The sequence below is a fragment of the Lissotriton helveticus genome, chromosome 10 (genome assembly GCF_964261635.1).
Source record: "Lissotriton helveticus chromosome 10, aLisHel1.1, whole genome shotgun sequence".
Lineage (NCBI taxonomy): Eukaryota > Metazoa > Chordata > Amphibia > Caudata > Salamandridae > Lissotriton > Lissotriton helveticus.
This window is the reverse complement of record NC_136071.1, coordinates 832,833,085-832,852,809: the sequence shown is the minus strand read 5'-3', so window position 1 is coordinate 832,852,809 and position 19,725 is coordinate 832,833,085. Positions and strand designations below refer to the sequence as shown.

General features: G+C 45.7%; 1 protein-coding gene across 8 annotated transcripts in view; it reads right to left on the bottom strand.

Moving 5' to 3' along the window:
• Positions 1-19,725, bottom strand: part of C10H10orf67 (chromosome 10 C10orf67 homolog) — a 2,166,521-nt gene that overhangs the window by 1,270,012 nt on the left and 876,784 nt on the right. For all 8 annotated transcript variants that reach the window (XM_078664370.1, XM_078664376.1, XM_078664375.1 and 5 more), the window contains one exon: positions 6,792-6,939. In XM_078664370.1, coding sequence (XP_078520496.1) covers positions 6,792-6,939 — 148 coding nt within the window. The remainder of the gene's footprint in view (positions 1-6,791; positions 6,940-19,725) is intronic.

Here is a 19,725-nt window from a genome sequence, read left to right as displayed (position 1 = left end):
TAGGGACTGTATCTTACAAATAATTATGCAATTTACAGTAAACTCAGGAATTACAAGGTTGAAATGAATGTTGCTAGCAAACAATGGTGGAGTTCAACATGAAGCATTTTTCTATTTTAGAGGATTGTATATTTTTTTTAATTATTTGACCATGCACTATTTTCGGCTTAATTGTATTTTAATATATTGCTTTCCGGTGGTCAAAATATTTTAGAATATTTTAGCTAATCATACAATAAAGAAATAGTAACCTGCAGTGAAAGTTAATGATGATCAACAGACACGTAAAAGACCAAAAAGATAGGCTGCAGAAAAGTCCAAATAGTGTTTCTCTCAAAACCACAAAGCACTGCTACCCAGAAAGAAGAGCGTTGAAATAAAACCAAAAACATAGAAAATACAAAGACCATTTTAAATGTAGCTGTTAAAAGACAAATGTAATATCGCTATATTTAATATTCACAAGACCTCAAATTTTTGTGAGCATCTGCCTTCTTCTATTATTGTTCGCAGTGCATGGGAGGACATTTTAAAACAAGCCCCGAAAATAGACCAAACATGCCGCTCGCCGCAGAGGTTTTTGCCAGCGTTCCTGAGCCCTGACCTGCTTTTACAACAGGAGTTCTCTACATTTAAAAACCCATCGTATCCAGAGGAGGGAGACGCGAGGCCGCAGAGGAGGTGAGAGGCGCGGCCCCGGGACTGCGAGGTACAGCGTCATCAACATCAGCTGTTTCCTCTTCCCGTGGGCGCCGCGCCCCCTCCCAGTGCCCCGCCCCCAACAAGGTGTATTTAACCTCTTGCGGCCCCCGCTTCGCGGGTGCCGCTCGCCGCAGAGGTTTTTGCCAGCGTTCCTGAGCCCTGACCTGCTTTTACAACAGGAGTTCTCTACATTTAAAAACCCATCGTATCCAGAGGAGGGAGACGCGAGGCCGCAGAGGAGGTGAGAGGCGCGGCCCCGGGACTGCGAGGTACAGCGTCATCAACATCAGCTGTTTCCTCTTCCCGTGGGCGCCGCGCCCCCTCCCAGTGCCCCGCCCCCTTTTATCCCTTAGTGATTTAAGCAAGATCTGTAACGCGCATCGCGGGACGCGCGCGGGTCGCAGCCCGGGGCGAAGCCCGGGCCAAGGGCGGGCCCGTTGTTGCCCGTTAGTGACCGGCAGAGACCGGACCGGGCCATCCTCATTGGCTCTTCTGCACCGCCCTTTCAGCTAACTCATAAGTCTGTGCATATGTCCGTAATGCCTGGAAGAACCAGAAGCAAAACCAAATCTGCGCTGGCTGTGGCACAAATTACTGGGCCTATTGACCAATTCATATCTCGAGTTAATGAGACAATTGATCAAAGTATCTCTCTATTGGAGCGAAGAGTGTCATTGGACCTTATGAACGCCAAACGCTCGTCTTTGGGCCCTTTATCAACTGTAAGCTCGCCTCCCCAGCAAATTGTAAGTAATCGTTCTCTTCCGTTGCCTCAACCTGCTGCTGGTACACTCACTGTACCGAACTTAGTAGATCTATCAGTCTCACAGCTGGAGTCTGATTCATCATTTGTTGATCTAGAGGCCACTCCAGACCTTGAAGCTTGTCAAACACCTGAAAGGCCAGCTCCTGCCACAGGGAGGTGTCCTCGGGATTCAGGGAAAGGACGGAGTCGCGTAACGTCAGAACTTAGGAATATGTCTAAGACCAAGAAAAAATCCAAAACCAACACCAGGAATCATAATCTTGTGTCATCAGTTCCTAACTCAACATCAGGCATACCATGTTGGGTCGAAAATATGGTAGCAGATTTAAAATCTGATCTTGAAGCCTCAATATCGGCCCAAATCAAGCCCCTTATGTCCAAAATTGACAGACTAACATCTTTCATTAATACCAAATGGTCTAATAAGGCAAGTGGAAACGTATCAACTTTCCCACAAGGGAATGTTAAAGAACCATCTTTGACGAATCCTACTAATAGCAACCCACCAAAAGTCCTTAATACAAATGCTAAAACTATACCGGACAATTTAGAAGCAGTAACGCACCTTTTGGCCCATCCGGAGAGAAAGGTTCCTGCACCCCCATCAACTTCTAGAGGTGCAGCCTCTACTACTAAGCCCAAATCACCTGATGGTTCCAAAAGAGTGCCCAACCAACCTGTCAATGGGCATAAAAATCTAGCCACTGCTATGACACCAGCTATTTCTTTGAACAAGCCTGATGATCCTAAGCCTAGACCGCCTCGCTTTAAGTCAATTAATTTGCCGCCTGAAGTTTCACATTTTGTGGTTGTACTGACGGGGGTGCCACCACTAAAGGAGGGGAAAAGAGAAACTCTGGCCGAATTGAAAAATAAATGTGCCCAGTGGCTTGACATGCACAAACCTCTGCCTAATAATTTATGTGGCGAAATACACGCAGTTAGAAGAGGGGACTGGGTAGGCAGAAACACCAAGTCTATAGCAGGCGATGTCATAACCATTAATTTTAGGAATACAGAGGTACTGAACTACATTTGCAACTCACCTAATAGCGGGCCGGCTTCCCAAATACACCCTCTTCCTTTGACCTATTTTCTTCCCATGCCCCCAAGACAATTTCCCCCTCAATTTACTTTCCCAGTAAACAGAGGGTACACACATGCTCCGCATCACACTGCTCATCAGTGGCAGCACTCATGGCAAGGTCCACCTCCTCCTTTTGATCCTTTTGTATCCCAGTTTGCCCACTGGAATAGGTTCAGTGCGCTGGAAGAGGTGGATTGACTTAGTCCTAACGAAGCTCTCCCAATGTATCTTTCCATCAATAGGGGTGAGGAGGAGGATTTAGATGCCAAGTTATATCCATCATGCCCTAATTCTCCAACTGTGATAACTAATAGCTTGACTAAGTCACCATCCTCCGGTCTCCAGAAAGAATGCATAGAATCCCTTAGTCCTGGAGATACTGTTGATAATAGAGGAGAAACCAGCAAGGAGAAAATAAAAATCCTTAGCTGGAATCTTGCAGGTATCCAAAGGAAACTATACCTACCTGAGTGGAGCGACCTGGTTGAAGCGCATAAGATCTGTATGTTTCAGGAGACCTGGAGTGTAGAACCACTCCACCGGGTTGGGTTTGTCACTTTTTTTATTCCAGCTGTAAAACCCACCAATGGGAGGGGGCGCCCATCGGGGGGCCTCATTATTTGGGTAAGCATTTCCCTAAATTGTAGAATAACATCTAAACAGACAAACAACCCAGATATTCTGGGGATTGTTTTATGTAATTCATGCAAAGCTTTGTCTCTAGCTCTCTACAATGTTTATGTTAGAGGCATAAAAAATGGGAGCACCTCAACCGTAATATCGGACCTTGAGGGCCAGCTTAGGGATTGCAGAGAAACTGATCATACCCTAGTAGCAGGTGATTTCAACTGCACCTATGAGCCGCTTCCTCTAGACGGTATCCCTGACCTGGGTGAAGAAGACAGTAGATGGGGCATTCCCTCACTCTCCATCCCCCCGATTAGACGCTGGACTCGCAGTGCAGTGCAGTTAAATGCACTGACCTTAGAGTTTGGACTTAGAGCCGTAAATGGCCGTACATCTTCTGATCGGATGGGTGCCCCGACGTTCAATAGGGTTGGTCATACCTCAAGGATTGACTATATCCTATTGGACTTGGGGTCCTGGAATTGGGTTGATGATATGACAGTCATACCGACTGTCGAGAGCGACCACAACTCGCTTTCTTTAACCATTAAGAATCCCTGGTCTAATGCAGCACTGCCAGCACCCTCGAAAAGCTTGCATAAGGTCACTGTATCCTCTTGTGGGAGGCGCCTAAAGTGGGATAAAATTGTTAATAACCCTGACAAACTTGGTAACATAGAGGCGGTTCTTGTGGCCTCACAAACTGAACTTGGTTCTATTGATTTAACTGTGGCAACAGATAGAGTAACATCTATTTTTGAAGCTACGGTTAAGTCTATAGGGGAAGCCTTCTGGGCCAAGGGTAACGCAGGAAGGATTAGGCCTCAGACCAGATCCAAGGGAATGTGTGTTTGGTTTACAGGAGCCTGTAGGAAAGCCAAGTCCCGACTAATAGAAGCCGTTAAAGGCAAATCCCAACCTCAAATACAGCTAGCCAGGAAGGAATATAAGAGGATACTGGGCCTAGCTAAAAGGGAGTGGGAGGAGGCCTACTGGCTTACTCTAAAAGAAGCTAGTCTTAAGAAGGACTCTAAATGTTTTTGGGATGCAATTAGAGCTCGCAATAGGCCCGACAGAGATTTGATAACGTGCAACATTCCCAGTCAGGCATGGGTTAAACATTTTTCTAAGTTATATACCCGCCAAGTTGATCAATCACTGTCGAGTGTTTCCCAAGGGGGGGTTTTGGGCACAACATTGCTCCCTCTAACTTAGAATATTCAGCCTAGTGACTTTGATTTTACTATCAAGGAGGTTGAATATGCAATAGGCACCATCATTCCACAGAAAGCGGCTGGCCCAGATGGTATACCTGGTGATTTGCTAAAATCTGATACCTTAAAGTGGGGAAAACTCATCCATTCCCTACTTGTTGCTATATGTAGGGGCGCCCCTGTCCCCTCCTCGTGGAAAGGGGCGGAGGTGGTCCCTATTTATAAAAAGGGCCTTAGGGATGACCCGTCAAACTATAGGCCCATTAGCCTGTTGGACGTTAGCCAAAAAGTAGTTGGTAAGGTTCTACTGTTAAGAATCTTAAATTGGGTAGATGAAAACAAAATCCTTACAGACTACCAGGCGGGCTTTAGAGTAGGAACTGGGACAATCGAGCAAGCTTTTAGGCTCATGATGGTCTACTGGAAGGTTGTGGTCATAGGCAAGGGCAGTCTTTATCTCGCGTTTATCGATTTAAAGACTGCCTTTGACCTTGTACCCAGGGAGACCTTATGGACTGTACTGGCCGATATGGGGCTACCTCATTACTTGCTTGTGTTGCTTGTTAGGCTGCACGAAAACAGCTTTGCCCAGATTAGGTGGGGACCAGAGGGGGAAAAAACTGATAGTATCCCGGTAGAGAGAGGTGTGCGCCAGGGATGTGTTCTGGCTCCCACCCTCTTTTCTCTTTATATCAACGGGGTGGTTGAGCATCTTCGAAAACAACCTTCAGATGAACCATCCCTGGCTGGTGAGCGTATACCAACCCTACTCTTCGCGGATGATACGCTTTTAATATCTAAGACCCCAATTGGACTCCAAAGACTCCTTCATAACTTCCAATCTTTCTGTGCAGATCGCGGCCTGACAATCAACACAAGTAAGACAAAATTCTTGGTACTGAATCCTCCTAAAAAACCAGTTCGCCCTCCTATCCTGAATGCCGAACCGCTGGAAAGGGTTGAAGTCTTTGACTATCTTGGGATACGCCTCTCCCATAAAATGGACTGGACACCACACTTGGACAAAATGCTTTTAACCCACAAGAGAATTACAGGAGCTATTTTGAAAGAACAACGCTCCTGTAAAATAAGACCTATAGCTACTGTCCTAGAGATTTACTCGGCCAAAGGTGTCAGTTCTGCTCTTTATGGGGCCGAACTCTGGGGGTCATCAATCTCTGATGCTCTACCAAGATCTGAGAAGAAATTTTGTAGAGCGATCATGTCTTTATCACAGGGTACCCCCACGGTCCCGTTAATGTTGGATTTAGGATGTCGCCAAATTGATGATCTTGCGAAATTTCAACCACTCTTGTTATGGGCGCGGTTGTGGCGTGTGGAGGAACTTAGTAAATATGCCCAAGGCCTTGCAGAAATCATGTCACTACCTGGGTGGCATAAAATCAAATGGTTAAGAGACATGAAGCTGCTGCTGGCCAATTTGGGCCTTAATGAAGCGTGGACAAATAGATCTTCTCCGCCGAAGTTTACGCTGAAGAAACTTTACTGGGACTGGATTTCCACAAAAAGAAATACCAGTACCATCATTGGTAGACTCAGCGAGGACTTCTTGAAATTTAAAGACCAACCAAAACGGGAAGTGTATCTTGACATTATAGAAAAACCCTTTGATAGGGCTCTATATTTTAAATTTAGAGCAGGAACCCTTCCCCTTTATTCCTTTACCTCAGGCTGGAAATCATATGCGCAAACCACTGAGCTCTGCCCTGCGTGCTTAAAAAAATCAGAGACAATGGCGCATTTCTTGTTTGAATGCACAGAGTATGCAATTCCAAGGAGGGTCTGGCTTAAAAATTTATGTCGGCAGCTAGGTACTAACAGTCATGTGACAGCAATCAGGATTTTAATGTCTGACAGCCGCCCTACCTATGCTTGTGTTTTAGCCAAATTTTTATCATGGGCTTGGTCCATTCGTCTCAAAAGGCTAAAACTAATTGTTTAATTCATTTTTAGAAAAGTTACTCTTTTTATGAACTGCTAGTCAAATCTGAAAAGTATTTATATGTGGTTTACTGACTTTTTAAAATTATTGTGTATTGTGTTTTTGTGCTGCTTTTATGATAATTTCTTTTTATCGAAATAAAGCCTTTTTGACTTTGACTTTGACCAAACATGTCACTTTTCCACATATCACCAGAGAGTTGTTTGTCAATAAATATTTTTCACTGCTCTAAAGGAGTAATGAATCTTCGACAGTTTTAAAGTGTTAATGTTGTTTCTATTCGTCGCGTATTTGTAAACAAATAAGAAATGAAAAAATAAATCGCTTGTTTTTGCAGCCCTATATTCAGAGTATAACATCGCAGTAGCATATTGCGTGAATAAAGTTCTACCCACAATTCATTTAGCTATGCACAGACATACAAACATTTACCTAATGCACGGATTTCCTTTCTTTTCTTTGCCAGTTGGTCTTCCAGGCCCACAATGCTATTCATCATGATTTTAATTTTCTCTTTGAATTTTTTATTTTCGTCCAGCATTAAATCTTTTTCTAGGTCATATTCCGGTTCATAAATAATCTGAAAGATAAAGCCAACCCGTTACTGAAAAGCTATGAACAAAAGTGCCACGTATGCCAAGTAGGCACATCATTTTACACAGCACAGCGATCATATCATTTCCTATATATTTAAAATATGAATAGAAAGCGGGAAGGGGGTCTCCAAAGGATGGAGCAGCAAGAAAGGCGGCAGTACACTATACACAAAGGCCATAACACATTGAGACATTTTTTACAGGGATAATACATATCACACCGTTTGTGTAGGCCCTCGTCTTTCAGGTCAAGTTATTATGGAAACTGTGCTGGGGGGAGCAGCTGCGGCCTATCTACCCACTTTTCCCTCTGTTAAGAAATGGCTGTCCGTAACTAAGCAGACGAGGGAAGCTGAGGATGGTCAGCACCAGGGGGTTGCAAAGTGCATGGCTGAGGAGGGGGGCGTGCGGCCATTGTGCCATTTTTCAGTGACAGTACTGCCGGTGCCATGAGGAGCACATCACACGTCAAAAGAGGTGAAGTTTCCAGACTGGAAGCCGCATGGTGTCCATCAGGCTCTCTGATACCAGCACAGTTGGCTTTCTCCTTCCAGCCGCAGCCACCCGGAGGCAATTCATATTCTGAACATTAAAATGGCTTTGCATGCCTGTCACATAGAGACTGTGCAGAAGTTTAATACCATTGAACACACCACTACAAATCTCTATGCAAGCAGCGATTAACTTGTAAGGCGATTTCAGGATAACGTCCAACAAAAGACTTTCAAGTTATAGCGTTAGTAAAGCAAGCTAATTTTCATTTTGTACTATGTTTCTTCTCCGTGCGGCTCTTTAGCTCATTCTATTAGAGAAAACTCTTTCGCCTTATCTATTGAGTTTATTAGCAACCAATAATTTTGGAAGCCATCAAAAGCTGTGTTCTCCCAACATACAAAAGCTGTTATTAACCGTATATAATTTGTATCTTTTTAATTTAACATGTTCTATTTATTTGCATTCATGGAAAAATAAGTATAGTTTCTTCACTACGAGAGAGTCGTTAATAAATCATGAATTCCGATTTTAATTACACATAGAATTATACTTGCAATCAAAGTAATGATCTATGATATTTAAAAAAAATATTTTCAAAAGCCACGAGCAAATATATTTTGAAAAAATGCAGCTGTTCTACAAGTAGGGCCTTGATTTATACTAATATGGAATTCATCAGACCGAATACGATTTTGAGAAAATGTATAAAATACGTACTCCCTACACATGCTAGACTATTTTATTGGGCCTAAGCACTCTTTGACTTATTTTAACAGCTACAAACTTGCAGATGATTTAAAAAGGGGCAGGTTTGAAATATGGCAAAATATTCTCTTAGCTTTGCTCCTTCAATTGCTACACATTCCTGGGGTCCACAAACAATGTAAGCAGTATTCCATGGGGGCTACTACGAAAGTGTTAGTTTAATACGAGTAGTAAATAAATAAAATGTATTGTTAGCTAATTTCGATAACATGGAAATTTCCATATTCGGAAATTTGGCACACTGTGCATTTGTATCATATTTGTCCCTCAGAGAATGCCAATCCGCTCACACCCCGATTAAAAAAGCAGTGGCAAAGCCAACAGGTCTGGCTTTGGCTGCCTGCCTTCTGGTAATTGTTATTTTGTTTTGCATTGCTTTTTGGAAAAAAAATATTGTTTGGGAATATTCTGGGCCCTCATCAAGCTAAAAGAAAAATAGGCAACATTTATTTTTAGGGTTTAGGCAAAATCACACATTACCCTGTATACAAGACCCACATCTTAGCACATCCACCCAGTTGGGCCGACACACAGAAGTATAAAAAAAATATGGAAGGAATGCTTGAATTGATCTCCGCCACTGGTAAACACTTGGGGCCACATCCTAGTCCACCACTGTTTTGCACACCATGCCACCTCAATTTGATGGGGATGGGTGTGCCCAGACATGGATCCCATGGGCAATGTGTCAATGGAACCAAGTTCCATCTGGCTAATAAGCCCTAATGAGGGCAAAACTGGTCCTTGGTTGTGCTTGTTTTCCGGGTCAGAGATGACCTAGCATTGCACTTTGGGCTGTACTGTTCCTGTTGAAGAAGGGTCAAGACTGATTTGCACATGGTTAGTTCCAACCTGAGGAGGCATGGTGTGCAAAAAAACAATGGACTTGGAGGCAGCCCAAGAAATTAACATTTGCTGAGATTAATTCAAGCTTTCTATCTGTCACTTTTGTGTATACTTTAGTGAAGTACCATCAGTCAAAAAAAGCAAAACAGTCCAAAAGGAATTTACAAAAGCAATGGCAGAAGACGGGATCTGGTAAAGATGGAATAGGCATCAGAAGCGTTCTGCAATCACATCAGGCTTCAAACACTAATGAAACATGAAAGTATTTATAAAGTAAAAACAAAAACACTGACCCCGAAATAAACTAGCTTGTGTTTGGATGAGCTCTTTGTGAGAGACCAAACTGCAGTCACTCAAAGTGAAGTCAACAAGTGGCCTAAGTAGGCTGACTCACTGCCCCATGCTATATGCTGTAGTGGGCGGAAGGAAGATGTGAATGACACAACAGGCCAATGGATGAAGAGAGGTGGCTGAAAGCCCCTAAATGTACATCATACATATTCTGGTGCATTCATAAATGCCATTTGCGAGGGAAACATCCTGAAAATGATGAAGGTGTGTATCATTAAAATTAATTTTCCCTAAAGGACAAGTTACTTACCTTCAGTAATGCCTTATCTGGTATAGACTCCACCTAGCCACAGAATCCTTACCTTAAAATTATTCCCGTGTGTCGGATTGGACCCAGAATTTTTTTTGTGAGCAGTACCCCTGTGTGCAGGTAGGTGGTGTCATTCAGCTGTGCATGGTGTTGTTTGTGCCAGAAGTGACCTGCGCAGTGCCAATATAGACGCAACCCCAGCACGCTGTCGTCAGTTTCTTTTCGCAACTTTCCATGCCAGAAGTGTGGAGTCACGTAGAGTACTGACCCATGGTGTGTAAAACTAGGACCCTGAAAGGAGAGCAGCCCTGAATCTAAAAATCAGTTCGCAGAGCAGTGAGACCAGGTGAGATGGTAAGGAATCTGTGGCTAGAGGTAAGTAACTTATTCGTCTTTTGGAAACGTCTAGCCACAGATTCCTTAGGTTGGTCTGCAAAACAAATTTACACTAGAAAGTCTTGCGGAACAAAATGGGCAAAGGGCCCGTCTGTACTGATCTGACTGTCTAGGTATTAGTACTTGGTAAAAGTGTGCAGAGACGCCCACATTGCTGCCTGGCATATGCCCAGGACTGGGACTCTGCACGCTAATGCAGTGGTTGCAGTCTTGGGTCTGGTAGAATGACTACACAAGCCCTCAAGAGGTTGCTTCTTGGGCAGTGCAAAACAGATTTTGATACAGAGCACGATCCTTCATGAGATGATTCATTTCTGTACTGCCTTCCCTTCTTGTGCTCCAACATACCCCATGAAGAGTTGGTTATCGATCCAGAGCTCTTTTGTGCCATCAATGTAGAATGCAACATTCTTTTTGGGTCCAGTCGGTGAAGTTGCTTCTTTTCTTTAGAGGGATAAAGCAGAGTATATAAGGTAAGCAGGGTGATAGGCTGGCCTACATGGAACAGTCTCACCACCTTCGGTAAAAAGGACACTCAAGTCTGAAGGACCAGCTTGTCCGGGTAGAATGTAACATAAGGAAGGTTCACCAATAGCACCTGTAAATCACTAACACTTCTGGCATATGTTACTGGCACATGAAAGTCTGTCTTAATGGTAAGTAGTCTGATTAGACACTTATGGAGCGGTTCAAAGGGAGCGCACATCAGAAAGGTAAGAACCAGGTTGAGGTGCCACTGAGGTACAATGAAGAGGCTTGGGGGAAACATACGTAGAAGACCTGTCAGAAAACTGTTTATAATAGGGGACTTGAAAAGAGAAAGTTGATCCGGGATTTACAGGAATGCTGGTATGACACACATATAACTCTTCAATGTACCCAACGTAGAGCCCTGCTATACCAAGGTGAGAATAAACAAGACAACTTGTGAAAGAGTAGCAGATAGGGGGTCAGCCTTTTTTCTGCACACCATTCCACAAACTTGCACCAATGGCAGGCGTACACAGTCTTGGTGGAGGGACACCTGGCTGCCATAATGGCATTGCAGACTCCAGGTGGAAGGTCAAAGACTGTCAACTATCGCTGCTCATTCTCCATGCATGAAGGCGTAGCATTGACAGGTTCAGGTGCAGGACCCTCCCCTGCTTCTACGACAGAAGATCGTCCCATAGAGGCAGCCTGATTGGAGGACCGATGGGCATGCTCAGCAGCATGGGAAACCAGACTCTCCGTACCCAATCTGAAGCCACAAGAATGACTTTAGCCCAGACCTTCCTGATCTTTTTGAGAACTCTGGGCAGGAGTGGTTTTGGTGGAAAGGCATACAGGAGGCCTAAGCTCCACTCGAGACAAAACTGTTGCCGAGCAAGAGCTGCCTTGGAAACTCCAGTGCGCAGAACTGCTGCCATTGCGCATTTTTTGGCAGTGGTGGGCAGATCTAACCAAGGCTCTCCCCACTCTTAGAAGAGGCCTTGCACAACCTCCAGATAGAGACACTACTGTTGATGCATTAGGCTTGATGGCTGAGTTTGTTTGCCCTGGCATTCAGAAAGCCCGCCAGGTGTTGACCACCAGGGAAATGCCCTGACGCTTCAGCCATGTCCAGAGATGCAGGGTCTCTTGACAGAGGGTCCACAACCCCACTCCACCCTGTTTGTTGCAGTACAACATATTTGTGGTGTTGTCCATGAACACCTGCACTAGCCTCCCCTTGATGGATGGTAGAAAGGCTTTCAATGGCCATCTGATCGCTCGATGCTCCAACAGGTTGATAAGGATTCCAGATTTCACTGGAGACCAGAAGCCTCTGATCTCCACTTCTCCCAGATGGCACCCCCAGCCCAGGAGTGATGCGTCTGTCACTACAGGTAGAGCTGGCTGGGAAGTGTTAGGGGACTGTTTCCATGGGCAACAGGGTCAAGACTAAGCATGAGCGCAAAATCCGCTCCGATCGCGGATTTTGCGGATTTTCGGTAAATCCGCGATCCGCGAACTCTCGCGGATTTACCGAGAATCCGCAATCCGCGATCGGAGCGGATTTTGCGGTCAAAAGTTCAAGCCTGCATAATTTACGATGGCGCCGGCAAGCTGCCAGCGCCATCCTCAAATGGTTACTTAATTAGCTTCGACAGGAAGCTCTAATAGATAAGATACAGCAGGGGCTCGAGCGCCTGCTTTATTTTAACAGTTGGAGCTTCCTGTTGAAGCTAATTAAGTAACTATTGCAGGATGGCGCTGGCAGCTTGCCGGCGCCATCGTAAATTATTTCAACGGTGGTGTCTTCTTGAGTAAATATGAAGGGCAGGGTTCATTCGGGCACGACGGTCCTGGCACAAAAAAATAAACCTCAACAGGAAACACTTGCAGATATCAATAAAGCATGTGCCCTAGTTGAAGCTTTAATTCAGTGACTCATTGATCAGCCCAAAAATTAATCTGCTGATCGGTCTCTGCCCTTTTATACACACAAGAGGCATGCTCGCATGGACGCCCCGTCCGTTTGGCCCCGCCCACACACTCGAGGTGTGCACCGTCTTCCCGCCATTTACCCACTATGATGGACATTTCACTAAAGGGACCCCTGCGCACTTCGGCGCGATTGCATAGTAACACACACTTGGTCGCTGGAACTAGTTGAAGCGCAAATGTAGTGACTCATTCATCAGCCCAAAAAAATCGTGAGCGTTGGGAGGCTGGGCAGATGTGCCTTCTTCCCAAATATCCCATCGATGCTGCTCTGATCGGTCTCTGACCTTTTAGACACACAAGAGGCATGTGCGCTCGCGTGGAAGCCCCGTCCGTTTGGCCCCGCCCACACACTCGAGGAAGCCCCGCCCCCAATCCGCAAATCCGCTGAATCCGCTAAATAGGCGGATTTTGCGGATCCACGATCCGTGGATCCGCTAAATCCGCGAATCGTGGATCCGCAAAATCCGCCCATGCTTAGTCAAGACTGATTTGCATATGGCTGGGTCGGTTGTATGACATTACAACGCGGGCTTTTACCACGCGTGCCATTACAACGCTGTTTTTACAACGCAAGTCGTTACAGCGACTTGCGCTGTAAGCGCTGGATAGTGGAATAGTTTAATTTTCTATTCTAACTCCAGCCCACGTTACAGTAGGGAAGGTGTTGTAATAGAAAATTAAACTATTCCCTATCCAACAGTGCCCTCCAGCTCAAGTCGCCGTAACGACTTGCGTTGTAATAGCAGCATTGTAATGGTAGCGCGGGGTAATACCCGCGTTGTAAAGGCTGTTCCCCGGCTGGGTCTAATGGATGGCGTGGCATACACAAAAGCAATGGATTTAACCCAAATCTGTGACTAGTGGTGAATGTTTGATTAAATAAGCATTACGTCCATCATCTGCTCTTTTCGCATTTGTCACCCTAAGTAAGAAGGATACCGAGAAGGGGGTCCTGTGCTCGCTACGTCACCAGATTCAAGATAGCCTGGCTGGGAGGAGGAGCTACGCTCGTAACCAAGATGGCCGCATAAGCTCCCGGCTCCGCCGACCTCCGCCAGAGGCTCATGAATCCTGACTCCCATCCTGATTTCCCGCCGGACTCCCGTGCAGGTGAACTGCACCTGACTCGAAAGGTGCAATCCCGGAATTTCTAGCTGCGAGGACGACAAAGATAGGTCGTGTGCCATTCTTGGCCTACCCCAGATTTGAAGCCGGGGCCTCGAGTTTTAACCCGGCTGGGTTGGAGTTGAACAACATCGGCCGCGGACCGTGGGCGGTTCCGGTCTCCCGAAGTGGCGTCTTTCGTCTCCCGTTATGGATGGTGATTTGGTGACAGCTCTACCCAGCAACTACGGTGGCCTATTGTACCGGCTATTTGCTCAGGGTTCCGCTGCCCGGAGGCCCCGTTGAGCTCCCGGGGTTTTCTGGGCTCAGTTCCTCGTGGGCGGCGACGGTACTGCTATCGTGCTTTGGACGTGTTAACAGTGGTTTCTACATTGCTTTTGCCCTGTGCCCCGGAGAAGTCGACCTCCGAGGTTCGGACACCCGCCCGGTCGCTCATTGAGGGGCGATGGAGCGGGCTTAAACTACACCGTCGCTACGCACTGTAAAGGTCGCCATTTTGGAGCTCCACACACGATTCACCGCCACCTTCCAGGAGATGATCATAACTGTTGATCATATAGGCTTGGGACCGGACTCCGGCCCTTTGTTCCTGGAGAGCCGAGATACTTCTTCCACGTAGAACGCCTTGATTGTTACCGAGGACCCTGTGCAGAATACCGACACGGAAATCTACTGCGAGCCTAAGATGGCGGCGATCGAGCCCGAAAGAACTGGACGTTTATTTAGCCCTATGTCGACCCCGCCCGAGATGGATGTGACTATCTTCGTAAGCCATTGTGACTTCTCCAACGTCTGTCGGACTATATCTTTGCCTCTTTTTGTGGGTGATCGAAACCGCTTTGCTGATTTATCGCTGGTGGGCAGTGGATTTGCTTTGACTTTTGGACTCTGTGGCCGTCTATCCTGTTTTCCCTCCTATCGAATTGATCTTGACACTCTACTATTTTCTATTAATCTTGTTGTGATGGCGGTTCGGATGGACAGAGCCTGCGTGGAGAAACGCAGCGACCTATTTGTACTGGACGGGGTCATCGTGATGGATCGTGAGGGTTTGGGCTGAACTTGATTGGACTTTGATGCACCGTTTCTTTTGTCTTTGCTGGGTGGTATCTGTGGGAGCGAGGGCCAGATGTGAATCTGATTGTCTGATTATTAGTCTGATATGCTCAGGACGGGATTTGATGCCTCTGCAGTGCCGGGGGTCACGCGGGATGGTCCTTTTTCTGTTTGCAGCTCCCCTACGGACTGTCTCTTGATTTGCTAAAATTTGCTTAACACTACGGTAGGGGGTGTCTGCTTTTGGCGGGGGGATGGGAGTCCGGGAGCTCGTATCGTTTTGCAACATTCTCCTCCTCCAACTTTTTCCCTTCCTTGGGGCGTAGTTTAGGGGGCGACAGGCACGCTGCTAGTGGGGTTAGGTCGTAGCCATCTGCAGGGGTGTAGGGTGGGGGGTTGTGGGGGGGTTTATTTTTTATTTGTTATTTTCTATGACCATTCTATTTCCCTTTTCCCTTCTTCACAAGAGATGTGGCGTATTCTACGGATTTTTGCCTAAACGTATCTGGGTGTCATATGTCTGCCTCGTATATCCTGTACTCCTGGTGGGCGGGTGCTGTGGGGGGGGGGGGTGCCTGCGGTCATTGCTATCTAATTGTTTTGCTTCTGCTTTACGCTGGTATTGATTTCTTTGCTGATTCTGACTGTATGGTATTTTTTCACTTCACTTGCCCGTCCACAGCTGTGTTGTATTTGTTTATGACACCTGATATGTATATTTCTCCTCTTGTGTTATAATAATAAAAAGATTTAAAAAAAAAAAAAAGATAGCCTGGCTGATGAGGGGTATTACCCCGAAACTGGTCCCAGGATGCTTGTTTCTGATCCAGGGAGGACCTGGCCTGGCAGTTCAGGATAGACTGTTCTCATGGGGAACAGGATCAAGACTGATTTGCATATGGCTGTGTCTAAACTGGAATGGCGTGGCGTGCAAAAAAATGATGGATTTAATCCAGACCTGTGACTGGAGGTGATTTTTTGATTAATTCAGCAATCCATCCTTCATCCGTTATTTTTGCATTTGTCTTCCTAAGAGGGAAGGGTATGTCCAGACGTGGGTCTTGTGCTCGCTACCCCATCAGATTCAAGCTAGCCAGGCTGATTAGGGGTGTTACCCTGAAACTGATCCAAGAATGCCTGTTTCTGGTCCAGGGAGGACCTGGGCTGGCAGTCCGGACTGGACTGTTCCCATGCCACGCAGGCCACACCCCCTTTCTCCTCTACTCTGCAAACATGCCTCCTGGTGCACTCTTGGTTGGGGGAGGTTATGTCATGTTATGTTATTGTAGTTTGTATAGCACGCGTATACCCTTAGGTGTCTTGGCGCTTCCGGTTTCCGTTCTATGATTGGTTCTAAAACCAAATTGGCTGTTGTCTAAAACCTGGGTGTCAGCAATAAAAGCAGAGAGATCTGTGTTTATGATTTTCTCTATTATTTTTGCAGGCAGGGGGATTCTTGCAATGGGTTGATATTTGGTTGGATAGTTGAATTTAGATTTGTTTTTTCTAAAAGAGAGAGGATACAGATCTGTTTCTAAACAGAAGGAAAAGATCCTTGTGACATCATCTGGTTAAACAACTTGCAGAGATAAGGTCTGACGAAATGGCTAATGCTTTTTAGAACTCTAGGGGGGCAGGGATCTTCGGCTGATCCTGATTTGGCAATAGAAATGAATTTGACTATTTGAGTTGCTGATGTGGGGGTAAAATTAAGAAAGGGTGATTTGGCCGTGTCTTCTTGCTCTACCTTACCATGTGATTTAGCGTATGCAAATTGATTAAAGATTTGATCCATCTTGGATTTAAAGGTGTGAGCAAGTGTGTCGCAAAGTTTTTAGCAATGGTTGGCAGAGTCTTCTTTCATACTTGAGGTCAGATGTTTTACAGTTTGGAAGGGTTCCTTGCTTGAGTTACCAGCTTTTTCAATTAATGATGTATAGTATTGGCTTTTCTCGAAAATCAGCTTTTTTTAAAGTCTAAGAGCAAAGCTTTGTATTTGTCTATTTCTTGTGCTTCGTAATGTTGTCACCATAATCTTTCTTGTCTTCTGCAAGCCTGTTTGTCGAGTCTCAAGGCTTCAGAAAACCACGGAGCTGAAGGTGTTTTCCTATTTTTATTAATGGTTGTAATCGGGGCAAGTTTTAAACAGTTGGAATCTAGCCATGAGGTATATTTTATGGCTGAAGATTCTTCCTTTAGCTCCAAATCCGGCTGAGTTTGGGCTAAGTGATCCACCAATGACAGAGGATCAATTTTGTGCAAAGATCTGCCCGTGGTTCTGGCATGGGCCCTACTCCTGTGATCGATCGAAGAAGCTTATATCTAAAAAGAATAGCATGGTGATCAGACCAAGTTAAGGGTAGATATATTAAATAAAGCAGGATTATTGGAGAAAAGGCCATCTAGAGTATGTCCTGCTAGATGAGTAGGTTTTTGGATAAGCTGACTGAGACCCAGCTCTGACATCATTTCTAGGAGCTCCTTCGTGTCTTTATCTTCTAGCACCTCTAGGTGGAAATTCCAGTCACCTAGAAACATGAAGCATTTGTATTCGAGACTTAATTCTAATAGTGGGCTTAAGTTAGCCAGAAAGTTGGTTCTAGGACCAGGTGAGCGATAAGTCAGGAGACCATTGATTGTGTCTTGTCCCTGTATTGAGATTTTAAAAACAAAGGCCTCACAGTCTGATGAACAGACCGCTGAACAATGGGAGCTAAGTTCGATTCTGTGTATTAGCGCAAGGCTGCGACCTCTGCCCAATTGCCTATCATGTCTAAATACTTTGTAGCCGTATGGGACAGCAATGTTAAAATCTGGTTCAGAAGTGACATTGGCCCGCGTTTCTGTTATGAACAGTACATCAATTTTATTGTCAGTAATGATATCAGCCACTTCATAGCTATGTTTTATGAGGGACCTGGCATTAATAATTGCTAACTGTAGTTCGCTAGGCATTGGATTTGAATAAATGGCATCGGTATGTGAGTATTATGTCTGGTTTAAGGTTTTTTGCATTTTTATATTGCACCCCAGGCATTGCACATATTCGGATTTTATTAGATCCTCACCTGTGAATAGGTTGCATGTGTGTTGTCTGGGCGGGCATAACACTCTAAGGCGTTCTCCTGTGTAGTGTAGTCTTGTCAGATCTACGGTCCCTGAGCCAGGGGTTCTGGCCCTGGGCTCGGTCCAGGCGCAGATGGGCTTGCCTTTGGCTCGCCCGCTGCCCTTGTCCGCTGCACCTCCTATCCAGCGTGCCTCTAAATAGGCATGTCTGGAGCTGGACCGCTAACTTGGGCCGAAGTTAGAGCCCAGAAGTGGTGTTCACTGCAAGGTCTTTCCTCCGCAACAATCGGCAAAGCCATGGAGGACAGGGGAAGCATCCGTGAGGTGTGCCAAGTAAGTGAAATACAGTTTTAAAAATGAATTTACAATTAAAAAGAAATTACCATCCTTTTAAAAGTGCAGCCTTTAAAAATGCAGCCAAGTAGCATGTGCAAAGATGAAGTCCCCTTTGCTCTTGATGGTCCTTAGGGGCCAACTAGCCCACCTGTTACCTCCGGTAAGCCCCTCATAGTTAGATTGCAGAGGGCTGGTCGGAGGCCAAGCCCCTTTTCCCACCACTCTGCAAACACACCTGTCAGCACACTGCTGGTGTGGCTATGAGGTCCCTTTACGTCCAGAGGATCTCAGGGCTAAATTAGATTTCATCCCTCAAGCAGCAGTGTGCCAGGAGGCACACTTTCAGAGTGGAGAAAGGGGGCGTGGCCTCTGACCACCTCTCAGCAATCCAGCTGTGTGGTGCTTACTAGAGGTACCAGTGGGGACCCTCATGAGGCAAGGGGACTTCATTCCCCAACAGGGAGCACGCCAGGAGGAGCGTTTGCAGAGTGGTGGAGAAAGGGTGTGTGGCCTACGACTACCTCTCAGCAATCCTACTGTGATGTAATCTGTGATGTCATTTGAGATGTCATCAATGATGTCATTGGTGATGTCACTATGTCATTAGTGATGTAATATGTGACGTCATCAGCAGTGCATTGAAGGGTGCGAGTTATAGCTAGTTCAGCTAACTATAACGGGTGAATTTCTCTTGTTTTGTATGAGTGAAATGTCAGCCTAACTATAACGTCTCTGTAACCTTTGTTTTTTTCCATGAATTTCTAAGGTTTTTTAAATGCTAATTCCTATCTATAACGTCCCTGAAACCTGTGTTTTTTTCTAGTTAATAGATAGATAGATAGATATATAGATAGATATGTAGATAGATAGATAGATAGATAGATAGATAGATAGATAGATAGATAGATAGATAGATAGAAGTATTGTGCGCTGTATGTGGTGGCCGTATCCTTGTGTTTGACTACGTCTGTGTTGATTTCAACTTTTTAAAGAACTTTTTAAAGAACTTGCACTTGCACTTGGATCTAAGAACTTGCACTTGCACTTTGATTTAAAACGGGAAATACCTGTCTAACGAACCCTCCATTCCCCTCATCACGCCGCACGCCTCCCGCTCCGACCCCGGTCCACCGCAGCTGATCGCTGTTTGAGTGGAGGGCGGACCGGTGAGAGCGAGACACGCCCCTTCTTGACGCTGTCTCCTAGCAGATCCTACATAAGGTCCATAGCCTTCGCGACGCGCTGCAGAAGCATTGTGCGCTGTATGTGGTGGCCGTATCCTTGTGTTTGACTGCGTGTGTGTTGATTTCAATTTTTTAAAGAACTTTTTAAAGAACTTGCACTTGCACTTTGATCTAAGAACTTGCACTTGCACTTTGATTTAAAATGGGAAATACCTGTCTAAAGAAGCCTCCATTCCCCTCATCACGCCGCACGCCTCCCGCTCCGACTCCAGTCCACCGCAGCTGATCACTTTTTGAGTAGAGGGCGGACCGGTGAGAGCGAGACACGCCCCTTTCTGACCCCTCCCCCCTGGGGTATTTACTCAATCCATGCCAAGACCGCGCAGCGGGCGCGGCAGCGGCGCGCCGAAGTCAAGTCAAGGCTAGCCCGT